The sequence below is a fragment of the Saccoglossus kowalevskii genome, chromosome 9, assembly GCF_978046115.1.
Source record: "Saccoglossus kowalevskii chromosome 9, keSacKowa6.1, whole genome shotgun sequence".
Lineage (NCBI taxonomy): Eukaryota > Metazoa > Hemichordata > Enteropneusta > Harrimaniidae > Saccoglossus > Saccoglossus kowalevskii.
Genome location: NC_140649.1, coordinates 18,857,053 through 18,879,527, shown reverse-complemented (window position 1 = coordinate 18,879,527; position 22,475 = coordinate 18,857,053). Strand labels below are relative to the sequence as shown.

At 32.8% G+C, this 22,475-nt stretch overlaps 2 protein-coding genes across 4 annotated transcripts in view; one reads left to right on the top strand and one right to left on the bottom strand.

Moving 5' to 3' along the window:
* Positions 1 to 631: 631 nt before the first annotated feature.
* Positions 632 to 8,332, bottom strand: LOC146738937 (PAT complex subunit Asterix-like). Its single transcript, XM_085503272.1, has 4 exons — positions 8,142 to 8,332; positions 7,231 to 7,327; positions 5,677 to 5,774; positions 632 to 2,157 (listed from the first exon to the last, which is right to left on the bottom strand). Exons 1-4 carry the CDS (start codon positions 8,186 to 8,188, stop codon positions 2,091 to 2,093), a joined length of 309 nt encoding a protein of 102 aa, XP_085359398.1. The 5' UTR covers positions 8,189 to 8,332; the 3' UTR covers positions 632 to 2,090.
* Positions 8,326 to 22,475, top strand: part of LOC100374240 (tetratricopeptide repeat protein 39B-like) — a 38,572-nt gene continuing 24,422 nt past the window's right edge. For 2 of the 3 annotated variants that reach the window (XM_085503266.1, XM_002738100.4), the window contains exon 1: positions 13,888 to 14,182. In XM_085503266.1, coding sequence (XP_085359392.1) covers positions 14,106 to 14,182 — 77 coding nt within the window. In that variant the 5' untranslated portion in view covers positions 13,888 to 14,105. Of the gene's footprint in view, positions 8,572 to 8,894; positions 8,939 to 13,887; positions 14,183 to 22,475 lie in introns of those variants that run through there. The other variant, XM_085503267.1, reaches the window with a different exon arrangement.

Genomic DNA, 22,475 nt, shown 5'->3' with positions numbered 1-22,475 from the left:
ATCGAAAATATCACACATACAGAAGCACTAAATGCAAAGACTTCCATTGTGTGCTTCGCACATGGCAGTCAAAAATAATATATGCACCCGTAACACAATATGCATGCTCATGATACTAATTGAAATTGACCTGTTCATGTATAAGAAATTACTTCAAACTCATTTAATTATCAGAATTTAGCAAATTCATTGAAATAGCATGTAGCTATTACAGTAAGAACACGGTCTTCGCGTTAAGTTAGAATGCAATCAGTTAAAGCATGTCTGAAAAATGGATTCCGATGCACAAAGGGAATGCAAATTTATAGTCACTGACTTCGAATTTCATCCAAAACAGAGACTAAAGCTGTGCTTCACCCTCATTTAGTATGATAATTAAATTATGTAAACTATGCATGTGTCAATAGAGCAGCGCCATCAAGTCTATATTGTACAAAAACCGAATTGTTTTGCAAAGTTGCAAGCCATCTTGCTAACTCTCTGTGTGAATAATTATCAGAATCACTGTACCGGTAGTTTAGTGTAGAACTGGAACACTTGTTCAAAAAAGAGCAAGCTGACCCTATCATATAATTGACCTTCAGCTGTTGTAATGTAATAAACATGTTGTAATAAACATGAATCAGATAAACTTGGTGAAAACATTTTTTATTAACTTGCATCTTGACATTGGAAATAATTTTGTTTTTACAGTGTTATTAAAATTCTACCGTAATATACCTAATCTTCTTTTTTCTCAATAGACAGTGTGGAATCTATTTCCCTCTCCATCGTGTATGATTTTGAACTTGACAATACAATTTCATATTACTGTACCATATAAGCTCTTACAGAAATATATTAGTTTAAGTAAAAGTTCTTCAAAATAGATTGCAGGGTGGAGGTCTAGCCATGGTTTTCTGGCTTTCTTGTCATAAATAATTGTTACATTGACAAGTTATGGAACAGTATTTTTTTCACCCTGTGATGATACTTTGTATGTATACATGCTGTGAGGGATTATTAGTACTATGTAACATTAAAGGAAACATCAAGCCAAACAACATAATGACCCCCTTAAGAAAAAGCTCCACAGATGTAGGAGAATGCAATTTACAGTTTTATATCACTTTTCATTTTCTATATATTTTGCATCAGTATCAAGTAGTCAGCCATCTTGATTCTCAAGCAAAGGATTATGGGTAAAGTATGACATTATAGAATTTGTTGTCAGAAATTGATTTCATGATGTCGGACTACATAAATTGATAAAAAGTTGAATATCTAGAGAATGAAAAGTGATATAAAAAAAACTGTAAATTGCATGCTCTTACATTTGTCGAGCTCTTTTATCTGAGAGTACTATGTTGTTAGCCTTGATTTTCCCTTTAATATTACTGCTGTTGTGTAAAATACATTTGTTTACACGCAATTTTAACTCTAGCTGCTGCATAAAGACCACAGCTATTTAACATGGTCATTATACATCTAAAGACATAGCAAATAGCAGTTAGGCAAACATATGCTCTACTATTAAATCAGTTACTTAGTCTCAGCTTCAATCCCCTTCAAAAACAGTAATTAATTATACTAAATCTGTTTGCATGACCCAATACCTGAAGTAAATTATTTAAATCTATTTAAAACAAGCAGCCTCTCGGCTGAGATAGCTTCGCTGTTAGCAATGCACATTTCAATTAAAGAACTGAAGATATCATTGGAAAATGAACAAATCTGAGAGAGGGGTACCTGAGGTACCTATATGTATAGTATCAAAGCAATCAGACTTGTGGTTTTTAACAAGTAGTCGAAAATATCACTTTTTACCAAAAATGACAAAAAATATTCATCAAAATTAGACAATTGAAGATATCATCACGAAATGAAGAAATTGAAGAGGTCTTCCCAAGGTACATATACAGTAAGTATCAAAGCAATAAGAATTGTAGTTTGTAGTCGAAAAAGTAAAAAGTTGACACGAACGATGACGGACAATCACACATATGATAAGCTCCACTCAACAAAGTTGACAGCAAAAAACAAAGTAACTGTGGGAATGGACAATAGATGGCACACTTCAAATGAGCTAGTAAATGTGCTCTGAATTACTGCTACCATGGTGGAGTCATAGGCTGTGGATTTTGTAGGTATGACATCACAACTGCTGATATTGATAACCTGTCAAAGGAAACAGAAAGATTAAAAGTATTGCAACAAAAAGGAATCTACAAAATTATAAATGATACTACCATATTTGTCTGATGCACTACCAGATTCTGCCGTAAATTCGCCCATCCGAAAAATCGCCCTGGGCGGTTTCACGGCTGGTGGGCCCTTACGGTATTTGGGGTTCAAATTTTCAAACAATGATCAAATATTTTTAGGGGGCTTATATCTTCATTGAAAAATCCGTGTATGCCGATTTTCAACGCCGGCAGTTGGACCACCCATACCGAAAGAAACTATTGCAAAAGCTAATCTAAAAATTTATACATTTTTTTCTCGCGGGATTGAAAAGTAGTCCGCGCATCTTTATCCAAAAAAATCACATTGACGAACCTTGTGCGTCAAATACAATTATTTTGTTTTTGCATTCTATTAGTAATGAAAGTATATCCTAAAAGAAGTTTCAAATAAAAATGATCATGGTAGCGCAATCCTGTCATGCTGCGTTTCGCAATTGTTGATTATTACCTACTAATGATTATAATAACGTGCAAAAAATAAATTCGTTGAATTGTTATGAAATGCAAATAAATTTCAACTTCAATTTCAAGCGAATGATTCCGTTCGCATATTGAATGCTAGATGCTGGTGAATATCCGCCATGTTTTGACCTGGGACAGAGTTCTTTGATAGTTCAAATTGCTAATTAACCAATCAAAATGGTAGATGATACCATCGCGCCAAATTACCGTAGCTCATTTAAATATGTTAATGTTATTGAATGCAACACGGAAGAGATTTGCCAATATCGTAGTACGATCAAAAAATGATCATCAAATATTTTAGGGGGCTTATATCTTCATTGAAAAATCCATGTATGCCGATTTTCAACGCCGGCAGTTGGACCACCCAAAAGGAAAGAAACTATTGCAAAAGCTAATCTAAAAATATATACATTTTTTTCTTGCTGGATTGAAAAGTAGGCCGCCCATCTTTCTCTAAAATGGTCTGAACCAATAATTAACCAATCAAAATGGTGGATGATGCCATCGAGCCAAATTACCATAGCTCATTTAGATATGTTAATGTTATTGAACGCAACACGGAAACAGCTCATTGTCGTAACGAACCTTACTCATTCACGCTAGTCGCAATAAACACAAATACCCTTGAAAAGGTGTCAATGACTACAGCGAAATTTTTAGGCATCTAAAAAGATAAAAATAACAGCTTAAAAAAACTGCTGAAAAACCGCCTTTTATTGGGCGATTTATTGGTCCAATTTTAGTTTTTTTAAAACACAAAGTGCCGTTTAACGGTCCTGGGCGAATTTACGGCAGAATTCAGTACTAGCCAGGCTTTTAGCAAGACACCTGTCTACCTGTAATTTTAGACAGGCACTCCACATTTTAGACAGATTCAAATTTTGATTTGACCGGCTACATTTTTACAAATCTGTTATCTTTTGATTGAAAATTTATAAATGATACTACAATTGGGCACTACCAGACTATAATCTTGCATTTCAATATAGATATTAGACAGGCACTTTTCATTTTCTGGCTATGACCCTGCTGTCCACATATCTAATGCAAATAAAATTTTCAGAAATGTGTCATAGGTATTCTATTTTAGCAGTCATTTTTAGAATATTTTAATCTATTCTGACACATAAATTAGAGTTCAATTTATATACTTCATAGGGCCAAAAAAATAACTTATGTTGCCCTCAAGTGGAAAAATTGAAAAATCAGGTCGGTCAGATTTTTTTTAGGTATATGGACTTCATAGTATTCAAAACATGTCAGAGAAATACAGATCAACTCGAGGTTCAAAGTCGCCACTTACGGGGACTCTGGGGATCAAACAATGGTCCAGGATTCTTATTTTTTAGAGGAAACACTTTTTTACTGCTTAAAATGGTGAGTTTTTAATATTTGGGCCTATTAAAAAAAAAAAAAAAAAAAAAGCGACCCGATATTTCATATTTTTCGGTCGGTCGCTAATTCTAATTTAAAACTTGGTAATCATTTTTATATGATACAGCGTGGATATTGACCGCTGTGAACATGTTGTGTTGCGTAGAACACGGTAACTGTGCGTAAACTACGCTTCGACAATGACCTGTTAATACAAGTAAAATGCGGTAAATATTTCATGCCATATTCAGTTTACCGATGAAAATTGCTAGTTATTAGGTTTTTTGAAAAACCATGTCGTTTATTCGCTGAAATCAATTCCAACAGATCGTACTTTGACATCGACAATTCACTTCCGCATTGCGTTACCGGAAAGTCTTTGGGAATTTCCGAAGAATTGCGTCAGTACAACGCAGCATTCTGATTGGTTAATAACCAACTTGACCCATTAGGTCAAAGGACGCTACTGCAGGTCAAATCTGCAAATGCATCATGGCGGAAAGTGATTTTCATCGAGAGTTTGCGTACGATCCAACACCTCGTCAGTGGAGATAGTATGACAATTTTGACACGTGTCAAATGTTTTTAATCTCGTATATTCTGGTGGTGCGTAATTAGTATTGTAATAAAATGTGCATATTTTTTGTGATAATTTCTGTTTCTTCATTGTGAAAATCAATGACGATTCAACTAATTTCATAATTTGATTTTCCCTCAAAAACGTAATCTGTCACTTGATGAATCAAATTTTTCATTTGCACTCTTTTTCGAGGGGGTGCTCGGGTGAGCGCCCACCCCTAAAAAATCTTGATTTTCTGAGTTGAGGCGGGGGCCCTGGGCACTAACGCTGTCGAGTACGGTACATTGGTTTAACAATCTGATTCAAAATGGCCGAATGGTGACCATTTTTGTGCTAAGAAATCATCAAAAATCAGGCATTTCTGGAACTGTATCTTGGTCGACAGAGATTCGGTTCTGAAATGGCAAAATTTTCTAGCACTAAAATGGCCTCCATTCTGTCATTTTGAATCTGATCATGAAACAAATGGACATGCTTATTTTGCCTAAAATACGTGAATGAAGTTGTAAAGCTTGAATATGTGATCAGATGAGGCATGTTCAAAATGCAAAGACAAAGGTTAAAACATAAGTTCTTGTTTTTAAGACTATGCCTGAACAAGGATTGAAAATGTGTCAAAAGATCACCCTGGGCAGGTATCAAACAAATACAGTTGTACAGTATATCTATACAAAGACTATCATAACATTTCCCCGATCTCTACATTGCTATTGGTTTCAGAGAAAACTATATAAAAAGAACATACAATCACATGAGCGATCGATCTAAAATCGAGTCACTTTTAACTCAATTTGTTGGTGGATGTCACCCTATGTCTTACATATCACCTTTAACAAAGCTGCACTCTAGCTAACAAACCGTTAGAGGAAAGCGGCTAAAAAGTAAATACAGTTAGAGGAAGCATATACTGCACACAACTCTGTCTTGTACCATCATAGCTAGCTAAATGTTAAGTTACGCATGGATTATAATGTAGGCTCAAACATAGAACATGATTTTTTTATGACAAAATGCTCTATAAAAAAAACTTACATGAAACTACTGAGCATTTGTTTGGTATCTTCAGAAGATCTTGAATTTGCATAACTAATAAAAGAACAATAGACAGCTATCCATGCACACCATTTCATCTGAAACAAGAACAATTGCATATTGTTATGCAAACAACACATGATAAGCGGGTGGCATGGGTTGTCACTCCTTTTGATTTCCATGAAAACACTATGAATTAGCTACATGCCATTTTTGCAAATTTGACTTGGGAAACAAATTAACAAAATCTTAATTATCATTGTGAGAAAATACTTTCTTTTAAATTCGCGAAATTATAGATTAAGCCCCTTTCACAATTGGCGCCTCACTCGTGCGTTAATTTTTTTTTTTGAAAATATTTTTTCCGTCCTGTTGTAGAAGTGTTGTCTTTGAGTCGCAAGCAATATATAAAATCGTACGTGAGGTGAACGACCACTGCACCAGGATACTACAACAGTCGTGAGACGTAATCGTGCGATTATTTTCATGTTTCCGGGTGCAACAGTCGTACAACAGCTGCAACGATTGAACAATGATGCGACCAAGTCACACGACATACATGTATGCGTTTTGTAGCGCCATATGTCGCGCGACCTAGCGACCCGTTGTACGACTACTACAACCGATCGTACAAGGCTACGACCCATTGTGCGACACACCGCACCACCTGTCGCGCGAGGTGTTGGCCTATAAATACGACACGCGATGCGACTTTCTTCATTACAGGGTTTGACCCACCACCTTCTTCTTTGCTTTGCATGTCTTTGACGTCTACGGATGAGTAAGGCCATCAATATGACATGTCTGTCTTGAACGTTTTGGATTTGCCTTCTCAGACTTAGCAAATGCAAGAGCCTCCCAGGAGCTATTGGTCGAGCAGCAGCCATGTTTACAGTATGGATGGTCCAGACATTTGGGATGAAAGCTCAGGAGTTCTCGAGCTTATATTGGGGGTGAAAAAAAATCGTACAACGTTGCAAAGGGGGCAAGACAGGTCTTCCAATAGTCTTAGGGTGGTACAACGGACTCGTACGACAGGACGCATCATCGTACGACATGAAAATACTCGTGCAACACTCGTTCGGGGTCTTACAAGTGCGTGCAAAGTCGCACAACACTCGTACTGCCTGTCGTGCAATTATTTTCATCGCGTCAGTCGCTCAAAATATTGGAGCAGCACGTTTTTTTTTCCTGACCGAGATGCAACCATTTTGTCGCATCTGGATCGTACAATAAGTGGTACAACGGCTACAACGAGTCGTACAACGGGAAAAATTTCGAGTCGCAAGCCGTTGTAGTCTGTTTGGCACCAATTGTGAAAGGGGCTTTACCCAGTAGCTAAAATAACATGCTGGCTGAAAAGCATTTTCAAAGAAAGAAGTACAGTGTATAATTAAATATATTCATTCTAAAATTTTGTTGAATAAACTATGAAAAAATGGAATCATTTTTGAATCCACGTCTGCACTAGAGCAGTTTGTGATTATTTTCAGAATGCACAGACTTTCCACTCTCAATTGATACAGTGAGCATTCAAACGCAGAGGCTACTTACCTTTAGCATAAGACCACACATGCTGAATATCATTCCTAATAGATTCATGTATTCTGAAGTAGGATCCTCCAATCCACCAGCTTCAGGTGGTTTGTATCTGTACAAGAACAAATGAATCAATATCTTAGAACATACACTATTTCAGTTGCATCGAAATGTTTTAGAATATAAAATAACTGTGTTTACCGTGAATTTCATGAAAGCATGAACAGCTTTTATGGAAATTTATAAAATATTCATCAAACATTCACCCAGGTAGATTCTCACGCTTACGTTCAATAAAACAAAGACGACGTTTAACATTGGATATAGTGACCATTTGATAATGCCCATTCCCTATGGTTCTTTGTGGGTTTTCTCAAGTTATTCACAGATTCCAAATTGTGATAGGTTTACTTGTTTTCAACTGTTATTTGAAATTTATAAAACATTAGGGGAATATTTTATATAAAACAAATTCATGCCGTGAAATTTACAGTAATTATGAAATATTTTTTAAATACATACATGTAATAACTAATTTTTTTTTTGACTATGCCCATACAAAAGTCCAGTATATGGGTTCATTCGAATCGTCCATTGTACAGTGGTCACTGTTCTACGCAAACATGTAAAACAAAGGTTTTCGTATAACCATTGACAGTATATCCTACTAGTAGTACACAGTGAGTCTATGGACGCTATGGTATAACCTAATTCTGAAAATCAGGTTTGTGGAGAAAAATATAAACATACAAGTAATTGAGCTGCACATGTGTTTTATATGTACCATTACCCCGGGGTGATTACTGAACAGTAAATCTGTAACTGTTAAAACAGTACAATTATCTTATTTTCAACTCCGAAGATCCGCTAGTTGCACTCAAGCTGTGAGAATCACTCGGTGTGAAACTACATGTAGATGTACTTACCTGTTTATTTTATTCGGTCTTTTGACATCAGTTGCTCCGGACGACATACTGCTACACTCAAGACTATAACTGACCACTACACTACGATTCAAGAAAAGAATATTCCCAAAAATATAAATGCCCTGGGACCGATGAAAATACGCTCAGCTGTGGTTCGCCCTCAGTGGTGGCTCTTGCTGACGTGTGATTGTTCGGTGACTCTCTTCACAAATAAGTCCACATTGACTGTTCTGTTTACATTCCGATAATGGCAACCGCTGACCGGGACCTTTTAAAAGCTTCTCGTTTAGTGTCGATTCCAAGATAATCTAATTCGGGCAAAGGTTCACTTGATCAATGTTCAAAACAAAAAAGTTTAAAGCCCAGTGAATCGTCACAAAGCAGCCATATTTATTTACTTTTAAAAATGGCGGAGGATGAAGATGTCAAGGTATTTTCTCTTCTCTTGTAAATTCGTAATTTGTAGTAAAATAGTGATACCGAGTTTATGTATGTATGTATGAAACATAGATTGTCATATGTATAACGAGATATTGTAGTCGAAATACGATGTTTATTGAGAGCTACGTTAGCATCGAATGATCAAATACCGTGACTGTTAATTATTTGTCATTTTATAATAAGTCATCATCATTACAAAATTAATATGTTTTGAATGACGAAATAATCGTAATTGACATGTTTTATATTATTTTAATAAGTAAATTATTTGTCTCATAAAAAATATCTAATGTTATATATTTTATTCTGCAGTTTGAGGATGCCCTGGATGATGTGCTAGCAGCTGTGCCCACAGTGTGAGTAAAACAGCCATGATACTGTTTAAGAGGATTATGTATAGAAATAGAAACATTCTAAAATTCTAGTGTTAGTGTTTATCTAAGTATAAATATAACAAATATACACACAATATGCACTGAAAACAATTTGTGGTCTATAATATTTAATGCGAACACCAGAACAATAAAATACACATGTTGAATTCTAATTATCGTAAATATGGGACATTAAAGTACCATGAAGGTGATTAAATTATGTTTTATAAAAAAAACATGTAATCAACATAAAATGTATACATAACATCATTCCTTTTTGCTTTGGTAACAAATATTGCATGTAAACTAAACTAGCCTGATAACACAGTGGCCTGATGAAAAAAGTGTGGCTGGTAGGGCCTAGCAGAAAAAATAAAATACTGCAAAGGGGTTAATTATTCACTGGGTTTTAATTTTGCTTATTTCGCTGACTGGAAAATGTGCTAAATTAAAACCCAGTGAATATGTAAAATTTAGCATAGAACACATTATCTAAATGATAAAACCGTGATTATAAAACCCACTAAATATGCCTTAAATGATAAATCAGCGAAATTTAAACCCAGGGAAAATTAGTCATTTTAAAGTAATTGCTTACCACTTAATCATTCATTTTGGGTCAAAATATTGCTTAGAAATAACTGTAATAAATGTCTTAAATGCTGCTTCTAGGATTTTTGTCTGGTTGGTGTATAGTAGAAATATCACAAGGGAAGTAACAAAACTAACACCAGCATTTTCTAACTGATAATTATGAATGCATTTAATTCTTTTTTCACAGTTTACTCATGTGGACATTAGCTATAAATCCTGTAGTTTTAAAAAATTAAAAAAAGTTGAGATGAATGTCATTAGCAGTTTTCAACAACAACGTTTCAGGTCATTCTGCCGACCCTGGCTTTTTATTCATGTGTGCATATGTGTCAACCTGTTAACTTGTGAAAGTATGGCTGGTTGCACTGACCACACTGCCTCTAACTTTCTTTGAGTCTGTGTCTGTTATTGTGGAATACTTTATTTTTCGCTGAAAAGGCTTTATGGGTGTTTTGTATGGAATTTATTTTCACTGATTTTTGATGAGTTTAATGTGAAATAAAGTATGTCTATTTCTATATTGTCTACTGTATTTTGGCTCAGTTGATTAAAAATACAAATACTGCCACTTAAAATCCAATTATTGAACTGCACTGATTTTTGTTGTAGGACTGAAAATGTGATACCAAAATTAGAATAATTTGAATTTTACCTAAAAATTTGAGAGTAAAAAGCTCAGGGTTCAATTTCGTCAGGTGTAACTTGAAATGTTACTGATGACAATAATAGCCCCCTCGTATGTTCACAGTTGGAAAACTGTTTTGAAATGTCACCTGTGAGGGCATGTAACTGTAAAATACTTTATTTTCACTTGGAATTAATTTTCGAGGAAGGAATGATTCAGTGAAAATAAAATCTAGCCAATATACCTTTTTTTCTATATTTTACATTCAACTCGTCAAAAGTCAGTGAAAATAAATTCCGTACAAAACACCCAAAAAGTCTTTTCAGTGAAAATGAATTCCAAAAAAACAAAAACACACCAAACTCTTAGTAAATTTAAAAATAACGGAATGCCAAAAAGTGACATTGTAATAAAAACTAATATTTTTATTCAATACTAGTATCAGTTTATTCAATAATAGTGAAATTACAGTTTTATCATTTATACAATAGCAATTGTTACAATTCTCTTACTGGTATTTGTTTCCTTACATATTTTGGTTAGGTTTCCAAATTATTATTATTTAATTTTTTTATTACAAAATATTATCTTCAACAAAAAATTAATTTGTATGTGCTTTTACAGTTATATTTGCTGTACATGTAGCCTTTGCCCTCACACTAATTAAAATCTGAGTATATGGCATTATCTTATTTTTGCTATATATTTTTATTATTTTGTAATTGTTTTTATTATCATTACTATCTAATTAACTATCGCCACATTGTGGACTTTCATGATTACCAAAACTTTTGAAAATCTGCCAGCAAATAAAAAATAAATTAAAATAAAATGAAGTAAAAGCTAAATATACATAATCCCTACCCCAAAAAAACATATCATATATGAGAGGAAAAAAATAAAAAAGAAAGCCCAGACTAATCTTATTTTAATCATATTGTCTTTGCCCAGTTCATCCCGACCTATTCCTTTTTTCTATTTATGAAAAGTGTAGTTGTGGACACCCTGTTTCATTAGTGTAATTTCAACAACAAAAAATTTATTATTTTTTTAAGTTGAAAAGGCAGTGTTTTTCTTTTTCCTCAGAGTTCTGTTTATCAATTTCTGTAACCAGGATAAACTAAAACACATTTTTCTCAAAAATTAAATTTGGTAGTCTCATAACATTATCAATATTTCTGATTTCTGAAGGTTTTTTATTAGAATTAAAAAAAAAAAAATTAAAGAAGCACTATTTTGGTGGTAATTTTAAAATAAAACAACCCATGTGCACATTGAATTGATCAGACACTTATTTTTTTTTTTCGGGGTCTTACCCCAACTTAAATCCTGCATTCAACAATGCCGGTTATTTCACAAAGTATCAGCAAACTTCTAATTGCTAAAACTATATGGGTGACCTTTAGTCGGGTGGAGTGAATCAAAATTCCAAGATGTAATTTGTGTATCAGTGGAAACTGTGTTGCCAAGGTGATGAGGTGTGCCATTTGTGATAAATGTAGATATTTAAATAACAACTACTCTTACAATATTTTGGCACATCTGCTTCATGAACTGATCACCATAGTGATGGTTGCCATGGTGCTTTGATAAGTAACATATTTTTGTTAATGGATGTATTTATTTCTAAAATATCATAGTTCACTTTAAATATCATTATTACCAGTATGCATTTAATGGAGTGGGGAGGCCACACAAATTTTACTCAATGTGGTATAAGCAACATATGGTTTTATTCTATTCTATTCTATTCTATTCTATTCTATTCTATTCTATTCTATTCTATTCTATTCTATTCTATTCTATTCTATTCTATTCTATTCTATTCTATTCTATTCTATTCTATTCTATTCTATTCTATTCTATTCTATTCTATTCTCACACAGTACTGTATAGAGTTTAGTTATGAGTGTGGTTATCTTTTCCCTTAATTCGCTAATAGCTAAATACGGTAAATTAAAACTTAGTAAATACACTTTTAAGTTAACAATGGAATGTATTGTTTCTTTCAAAAACCACTGATTTTAAAAACTAATGAATATTCCTGCAAATTAAAATTAACCCCAGTGAATATTTCAAAACCTCAGTGCTCATCGCTTTCATCAGCTATGCATATTCCATTGTGATTGACATTCAAACACTGATTTGAATTAAACAAACACATAATTTATTAATAATTGATCTAAACATTATGAAAACTGGTTTAGATGGGCATTGTCAGTTACAGTGAACACACATGTGAGTAATATTCCCTTTCATTCATTTTATTATTTTAATTTATTTCATTTCATCTAGATATGAAATGCTGTTTTCAGTCGTGACTACCGTATTCTCAGCTTTATAACCAATTGCTAATACTGTAAAATGACTAATTTTCACTGGGTTTAAATTTCACTGATTTACCATTTCAGGCATATTCAGTAAGTTTTAAATTCACGGTTTTATCATTTAGATAATGTGTTCTATGCTAAATTTTACATATTCACTGGGTTTTAATTTAGCGCATTTTTCAGTCAGCGAAATAAGCGAAATTAAAACCCAGTGAATAATTAACCCTTTCACAGTATTGAATAGAAATATGATATATTGGCTAAAATATGATAATATTTGCTAAAATATCTCCTATTGGCTGAAATAAGATAAGATTAAAAGTATGCAAATGGATAAAATAAAGTTAGTCTAAGAATGAAATGTATGACTTTCTACAATGTGACAAGATTGGTTAAATGTGATAAGATAAAAAAAATGCTAAATATGATTTGCTAAAATAAAAAAATCTTGTGTCACTTAACTTATTTGTTGTTGGAAATGAAACAAGATTATCCTGGCTATTAAATTGCTATTAACATGAGTGGCAGTGACACAGTGGGCAATATACATTATGTATATGTTAATCATACTGGGCTTGAACTCATTTGAGAGAGCAGCCACTTTCATTGCCAAAATTTAAAAAAAAAAATTGTCATATAGGAAAAAGATGAGGAATATCAAAGAGCGTGAAGCAAAACTCATTGGGCATCAAGACAATGACCTTTGATGTCACTGTGAAGTTCAAGTATTATTAATGATTTCTGGTTAAAAATGTAGATTTTTACATAATTTTTAAAGTCAACTTCTGTCGCCTACCTTTCACAAAATAAGTCTGCATAATTTTTTCCACATTTTTTCGACAATTATGATCAAGATCTATAGGCAAGTAGTAATTACATTCATTTAGTCCAAAACTACCGAATAAATTATGACAAAAAAAAACATTAAAATGTTCAAATGTTTTATCAAAATTTTGGCGGGAAAAAAACCAAGCATTCAAAAGGTTAAAGAAGTCTTCAATTGACATGTAAATCAGTCATAACGGCTTTAAAATAAAAAGATTTAAAATATTGAACACATACCAATAGATTAGTAGTCTATTGTTTAATTAATTATGATATGTATATAATTTAATGACTCAGTTCAATATATGTATCATGTATATAAAATACAACATTCACACATTATGTATATTCTCTTAAATTCTTATAATAATCTATATTAGCTATAGAGCGGGTTGTCTCGTAATCATATTCATAAGTGAGTAAGTAATATCCATCAATATGATCAATATGAAATGCGCCCTGTTATATTAATAGTGTATTCTTATCAGGCGAACACCCCTATATCTTAGTGGTACAGTCCATCCACATCAATGTATGGTAAGTACATGATCTCATCTGCATATTTGAAATTATGTGGGTAGGGTTGTTAGCCGCTCTCGTCTTTGTAGTGTGTCAGGAATAGAGTATAGATGATAGAATTGCTGGTGGTAATGTGCGTCACTATATCCAAAGCCTGCTAGCTTAACCAATACATGGCTGTATGAACTGAACAAGCAGCAGCTGATAGTTAATACCGTCCTTAATACCGTTGCCATAGAAATCGAATATTCTGAAAATGAGTGCGACTGACAATAGTGTCGATTATCAAAGTGTTAATACACGCTCTATGAGCAGTAACGGTGAAACTGACGGGTGAGTATGATATCTATGCAAACTATTCAGTTTTTCACTTTGTCCATTCTTTTGTTATTTCCACGGATTAACTTGGAAATTTTGTATTAATTATTCCTAGGGATATGGTAAAAACGCTATGCAAATTAGTTGTTTTCCTCTAAACTCTGTAAAACACTTTGAAAAAGGTACATACCATATTTGGCAATGTGTCAAAATTAACTGATTCTCAATTTAGAGGGGTCAATAACAATATGGAAATTAGAGCTATATCGTGGATTCAACGACAGCATTATAGGGTACCTATGATAACATGCTAGATAAAAAGACACGTTTTACAGTAATCAACAAGTGTAATTTCAATGAACATGCGAGTACATAGTACAGCTGACAACACATACAAGTATATATGATAATTATTATAACAGCTGAGAATTATAGTTTAAAGGATATTTACATATGTAAATATGTATGTAAACACTCAGAAATATAAGTTTGGTCAATATACTACACAGGTGTGTTTGAAATTAAATAGGTTTTTGTTAAACTATGAGGTGTAGACATGAATTGTTGGCAATATGTGATGCCAACTGACATTGTTATGATGAGAACATACTGCAGCCTTATTTCAAATAATTTAAAAAAACATCAACACTCACAACCTATTTATAATATTTTCTCAATATAACACAGTGGAAATGTTCTTTATTAAGGTAGCGAGAAGGGTTTTGTGACGTTTTTAAATAAAACATTCTCTGTCTGTTGTCTCGTTCAGAACAGTTATTTAGGTTATATATATCAAAAGACTAAGTATAGAGGTACAAGTTCGCACAAACTGGACAGTCATTTGGGGAATGTAAGAATTGTAATTTATGCAAGCCATATCAGGAAACTTCTCTTTTCTCTTCTCTTCTCTTCTCTTCTCTTCTCTTCTCTTCTCTTCTCTTCTCTTCTCTTCTCTTCTCTTCTCTTCTCTTCTCTTCTCTTCTCTTCTCTTCTCTTCTCTTCTCTTCTCTTCTCTTCTCTTCTCTTCTCTCCTCTCCTCTCCTCTCCTCTCCTCTCCTCTCCTCTCCTCTCCTCTCCTCTCCTCTCCTCTCCCCTCCCCTCCCCTCCCCTCCCCTCCCCTCCCCTCTCCTCTCCTCTCCCCTCCCCTCCCCTCCCCTCCCCTCTCCCCTCCCCTCCCCTCCCCTCCCCTCCCCTCCCCTCCCCTCCCCTCCCCTCCAAAATGCCTTTTCATTGAAAATTAATTAAAAGTAAAATAAAGTGTTTACAGTATTCAGTCTGATCATATGTTCTCTTTGAAACATATTGTCATCAATGAAATTCAGGAATTGAAATTAAAACCTGACTGATATAAGGTAGTTGTGACAATAAATCAGAAATTGTTTGTCCATCTGGACTATCAATTAAAATCACAAGTTGGGCCGAGAATGTCTTTAAAAAAATTGTTTAAACCTATTTATGCAATTTCAACATGATGAATTTTCTTGTGAGATATATCTTGCTGGGACAGGTACTTTAGACACTTTCATTGCATTACTTTACCCCTTCAAGTGTTAGTTAATATATTTATACACGAGGCTATATGTGATACATAGAATAAAAAGAACACTCATATTTGATGTTGTATTTACCTTGAATAAATAATACTTCGCAACCACTGTATCGGATAAACCAGTTAGCAAGATGAATTGTAACTTTGTTAAACACTTTGGTTTTTGTCTAATCTAGACTTTATGCGAAGGCGTTTGGTTCAGTCAGCGCATGCATAGTTTAGATAATTGCGTTATCATGATATTATTGAAAATGATACGAGTTCGTTAGAATACAGGAACAGGTTATTTTGATTTGTTTTAACATTCTTTAGTCACATACAATGTAGATACTCAAAAAATGAAGGATAGTTATTGAATACGTACTTTAGATTAGCAAATCACCATTTTGACGATCCCCATACAATAGTGAATCCCGCACACCACGCTATCAACCCCCAAAGTCTAGAACAAAGCAAAACCATAACAGTGATGTGGTATGTACTAGTAATTTAAGATTAAGATAGGATAAGATAAGATAGGATTAAATTTAATATACCAGTAGTGTTGTTTTTCCTGTGTACACGGTATTAGTATTTTAATGTGTTTGTGACATTTTAGTATTTCACAATGCCCCCAGGGGCTATTACCTTCTAAAAGTTGGAAAGAATACATTACAGAAACCATCACAGGGTTTCTAAGACACATGTGCAGTGAATACACACAGACACATTGGACATACCAGACTTTGTTTAGAAAATACATCAAAATATAAAAATAGTTAAATTAGTTTACAATGTGTGGGGAATATACGTTATTATCTACATTGATGGAGGTAGCTGGGAGACGATGGGTCAGTGGTCCAACATTTAAATAATGATAATGACTTTATAATTTATAATCTATTTGGAAATGCTTACTGGGAACTAAAAGCGGATTCATGAAACAAGAAAACTATTCTAATTATACAACAAGTAGGATTTATATTCTCACTTTGTGAGATATCTTGTTGAAGATTTACAAAATCTGATTGGTAACTCGTATGTTCGATACCAGTATTATCATTTTGTGCTAGTACCCGGTAATGACCAAATTAATTTCATCTTAGTGTGACTGTGACACATTGTCCAAAACATTGTAGTTGTTGACGATTTCTAAAATATGTATTATTATACATCTGTCACTGTAACGCCATGAGTTACAACATGCTGTAATTTTGCGGTATTTTACAGGGTATTTTCATCCTACCATATACGGAAATGCAAATTCCAAATATGGAATGATTACGCGTGTAAGCATCCTGTAATAGTAAAAACAAACATGGCCGCCACCAGGGTTTTACCGTACTCAACACAAAGAAGTTCGCTGATCCTGTTCTAAACTTTTTGGATTTCGGCATTCCCATGATGTATCCTTGGAAGGAAAAGATGTATAATAATAAGATTATTGCGAGAATACCTCAAAGTATGCACTCAGACAGTACGCCGTGCATCGACCTCCGCTGTGCATCGGTTAATACTCCAGCTGTACTGTCTTTGTGCATACTTTGAGGTATTCTCGTAATAACCTCATAATATTTTAACTCTCTATAGGTCACATTGCAACCAATAGCGTCTGTTTTAAACGACAACACTGAGCATGACACCATGTGATCAATTATTCATAACTACGGTACTTTTGATTGGGACAAACAAATAAATGAACATAAACTAAAAATACTTTGCTGTAATAATTATTTGAGGGCTTAATTGTTCAGGTAATAAAGTGTGTTGGGGTTCAAAACAATTATATCACTGACAAGTCACGGCAAAGTAGTACAGTTGGTGTTAAAAATGTCTATCTTCAGTGCATGTTGTTCTTATTTAATCTATTTTAAAACATGTACCATATGTTAACAATATTTTTAGCCAAATTTCATTATCATGACAAATACTTTTCCAAATGACAGGATGTTAAATCATTTATATATTCATAGTCTACACTGGTCATAGTTTTTATTCTGATAATATAATCAGAATTGAAATATCGGTTGTAATTAAGTATCAAGCTAACTCTTTATGTGCATGGTAGTATACTGTAAAATACTTTAGTTTAGCTGGAATTGATAAATTTGTATGGAACTTATTTTCACTGATTTTTGACAGTTGAATGTAAAATCTAGGACAAAAATTTTATTCGCTGGATTTTATTTTCACTGAATCATTCCTTCAGCAAAAATTAATTCCAAGCGAAAACAAAGTATTTTACAGTAACTCAATGTTTTTGAGCATCAATGTCAACTTACATCACCATTCATAAAATAGAATGTGTCACATTTTTCACAAATTTTTTTTTCCAAAACTCAGGCAACTTTTTTTCACCTTTCGAAAAATAAAGCAACATATTTTTTTCAATATTTGTTGAAAGAAAATAATCAATAGGAAATCGTGTTGATTTGGTTCGAAATTAATGAAGGATTATGAAAAGAAAAAGAATTAAAATGTGCAAAATATTTAGAAAAATAATATCATTCACAAAATAGAATGTGTCACATTTTTCACAATTTTTGTTTTCAAAACTTGATCAAGAATGTAGCCAATAAAAAATCATGTCTGTTTGGTTCAAAATGATCAAACAAATTATAGAAAAAATACTTGAAAGTAAGCAAAATTTTGGCTGGAAAAAATTATGTCGTTCAAAAGTTGAATTTTTTTGAACACCTCAAGCAACTTTTTTCACTTTTCACAAAATATTTGTTTTCAATATTTTTTGAAAGAAAATGATCAATAGGAAATCATGTTCATTTGGTTCAAAATTAATGAAAAAATTATAGAAAAAATTAAAAATGTGCAAATTGTTGGGGAAAATAATTACATTGAAAGATATTAAAGCTGCTGATGGACTGCTGACTACTATTTGCTATATAGTATACTTTTGATGTTCACTGACTGTTACAAACCAAAAATACTTTATTCATTATAATACTTTCCACAAAAAAAAAAAATGTATAAACAATTCATTGCCAATAATAATTATTTTATTCAAATAATCATTCAATCATATCAAATATGATTTCTAATCTATATGAAAATGTTCATTAGTCGTGTTTATCAAGGTGCTGATTATAAATATGTTGTCAGTTTCACTTTTCACAGAAAACACAATGTTAACTTTTCTGTTTTCACTACCATTTTTGGATTTTGTCCTGACTTCACATTTAGCTAAAATATTTCAAATTTCAAACCATTATTATTAAACCGGTCACTGGTAGCATAGTGGTTGTTGCACCAGACTCATGATCGGTAGTAATCCTACCTTAGGCTGAACATCAAAGGGTCGACCCCTACCCTGGGTGAGTGTGCCACAGACTCAATGGGCAGGCCAATTCCACTGGCCGAGATTCATTCACTAACAAATGCGACTTTGGGGGAACCTTGGTTAAGGTCCGCAGGTGCTTGTGTTCGACCGAATCTGATTGACACTAGGATAGCGCATTACAAATTGCCATTTGACAGAAAGATGGCCACACAGCCCTGTCATGTAGTCCCAAACATGAATATAACTTCTGTGGCAAAATGCACTATGTGTTGTCACTAGCACTTGCAATTTGCACATACAGAAAAAAAAAGTCAGGAGAGACAACAGTGACACTCAATGTCCGGAACTGTCGCCTGGCACAAAACAATATTTAAAAAAAAAAAAAAAAAAAACATTATTAGAAAAGAAACTATTTTAGTAAGATATAATGTATATAGTATTTTTAATACTTTGACTAATAATAAATTTGTATTTACCGAGGATAAAAAAATGTAAGCAATGTAATTGTAACAAATCTAATTATTTTATCTTTTGAACTTTACAATGTATGATGTTTTGAAAAAACAAACTAAGTGATTGGTGAACCATTTTAATTTAAAAAAAAAAACTAAAATTTAAATGAACATATTTTTTTAAAAGTGTGAATATACCAGTAATCCCATCAGTGTATGTATGTTTGTATAGAGAGATTTGCAGCAAGTTGTTTTACACACCCCAAATGTTTCACACACAATCTATCAAATACAGGCTATAATTTATAATATACAGTAGAAGCCACCAAATTTTACTTCAATATGAATTTCATCAAGGTTAATTAATTTGAATTGTATATATAGCAATCTAAATTGATTTTTATGAAATTACAATTTTTTAATTCAATTTAATACATCTCAGTCGTGTAGTGCACATTTGATTTCTGTATACATTGTATTTTACATGTGTTGTGTATGTAGTGACAGTTTATTGAATCTTTAGATAAAAAAACAAACATTTCTATTATCTGTTAGCAAATAAATATATAGATAACAAAAAGTAATACATGTACATAAAAAAAAAAAAATTAATATGCAATTTAATTTTGTGTTGTGAAGCACCTGTTTACAAAACTTCCAACACCATTGATCATGTCCTCATTTCTATTTTAAAGTAGATATACAAGTTTTTGGAATGAATTATTGATTTTAGTATAGGGAATGCAATATCTGTCACGGTTTTTTGTTGGTCTAAATGATATTTAGGGCAAAGAGATGAAATGTGTAATTCATGTTCAATTTCATTTAGCACACATACTATTGGCTGGGTATGCTCTCCTTTTTCAATAGTGGTTACTTGTTCTAAATTTAGAGCATAATAATTTTTTGTATGGTATGGTTCAAAACTTTTTTTTTTTTACTCTGCATTGTTCTCAACTTTGAATTTTCTTTATATATATTGTAGTATGTGTGTCTTATAATTGGCAGTATTGGCACATATAAACCCAAACAAATTTCTATGATCTTATCAGGTATCTCATTTTATATTTTATTATTTACTTCTATTTTATTAATTTCATTAAGCTTATTTCGAATGAAACCATATTAGAAATGTCAATTTTCTGAATGGTTGGAATAAAACGTTTTTTTATCTTTATGTCATCTTTTTATTTGTACGGCAATGTAAAGTATATATTCACATTGCCCCAAAATCAAACGCAATGCATATATTCATAAAATATTCAGTTGAGGTAATAACGAAGCCATTAATAACAGAATTCATTTGAGTTATTTCCTGACATGTGCTACGTTAATCCTAATTTGCTCAATGTTAGAATAAACATCCATCAAATCACTGAGATGTGAAGAAGCATTAATGAGATACATAATGAGACAGTGATTGTACGTCAACATGTTCTATATAGCTATTCACAGGGGTTAACATCAGGTCATTTTCACTGCCTGGCAACCATCATGGTGAAAACACTCAGAAAACTTTACTTTGGGATAGTTGTTCAGACTCCCCTGAACAGTGTAACAAGACTACCTTTACATGTGCAACATATATAAATTTGGTTGCTTAGGATTAGTTCAAATTATAATTCACGCTATTTCTTTGACTCCCTCGCTGTTTTCACCAGCTCTTCGACCGGGGTTCCACAGCCGCTCACACAAACCCCCTAAAAATCCATGGTGCAGATGTGTGCGTCTTAGTTACGTAGAACGTTCTCTGGTGTAGCTCCACCCCGAGAATTGCCTATATGCTAGGAGCTGTGATTTCAAGCTGTTTATCTTCACACGGATAGAGGACACTGATCATCTAGTACGTGTGATTATTTCGATAGCTAAAGGTTGTTCTGGGCAACAAGAGTGTTTCATTGTGCACACACGCCTTAGGTTAATAATATAGCACATTGTATGTCTGGTGACGCTTAATTACATGTATATGTGTGTTTATCTTATAAAGTACATGTAGTATGTTGGGACATGTATCTAAATTATAAAATATTTCTATTCATTGAAAATCTAAATATTTCAACAAGTACTGAAAATAAAATAAACAAGGCTTGTTTGCAAAACAAATACCCTAGGTATAGGCAAGAAAACAATGTATGCATGCATGCATGGGTAAAATTGGTTTATTTTTGTAATATTTAATAATATTTATGTGTGTATGTCATTTAATAATAACAAATCTTTTTACTGAACTTTCTTTTCAAAATGTATTCAAAACAGTTTCACAACATTTTTTTAATGCACCGCAGGATTGCTCCACTCCCCTGTCACCAAATAGAACCCTTTGGTTGAAAAACTTTTCAGTAATTTGATGTACATGTCAAAAATTAATTTTCTAATATTAGAGCTAAAAAAAAAAAGATATTTCTTATCAGTGTCCAGGTAAGACCACGATTTTGCCACTGCACAGCGCCCTCTGTTGATGAGGTGATGAAACCTGTAAAATTTATGCGCGATGAAATAGTTAAGACAAAAAAAATACAGAAATAACATAATATTTTTTTAGTTATGATACTAACATTCTATGTGTAATCGATTCTTTATTTCAAAATTTGTTGTTAATATGCTATTTATGCATAAACTACACACCATATGATGGGGGTAGGGGTTGTTTGTTCAAACTTGCTGGTTAGTGATATTATGTTTTTTTAAAGACCACCATCGTATGGTAACTGAGGGTTTCATAAACTTTTAGATACCTATCAATCTGATTGAAATAAGATCCAAATTTGGACTTTTCTTTCTTTTTTTTTATTATTCATATATTTTATAATATTTTCTTTGAATTTATCATTGGCAGTTTTCAAAAGGTTTTTGTAATCATCCACAAACATAGCAATAGTTAAAATAATACCAATACATAATAAGTCAGACATAATAATAATTAATAAAAAAAATACAGAATGCGCATATACACTCTGACTGTATATAAATTTGGTTGCTCAGGTTTACTTGAAAATTGAGTTTAATCTGTTTCCTCAAAATACAAATTAATAA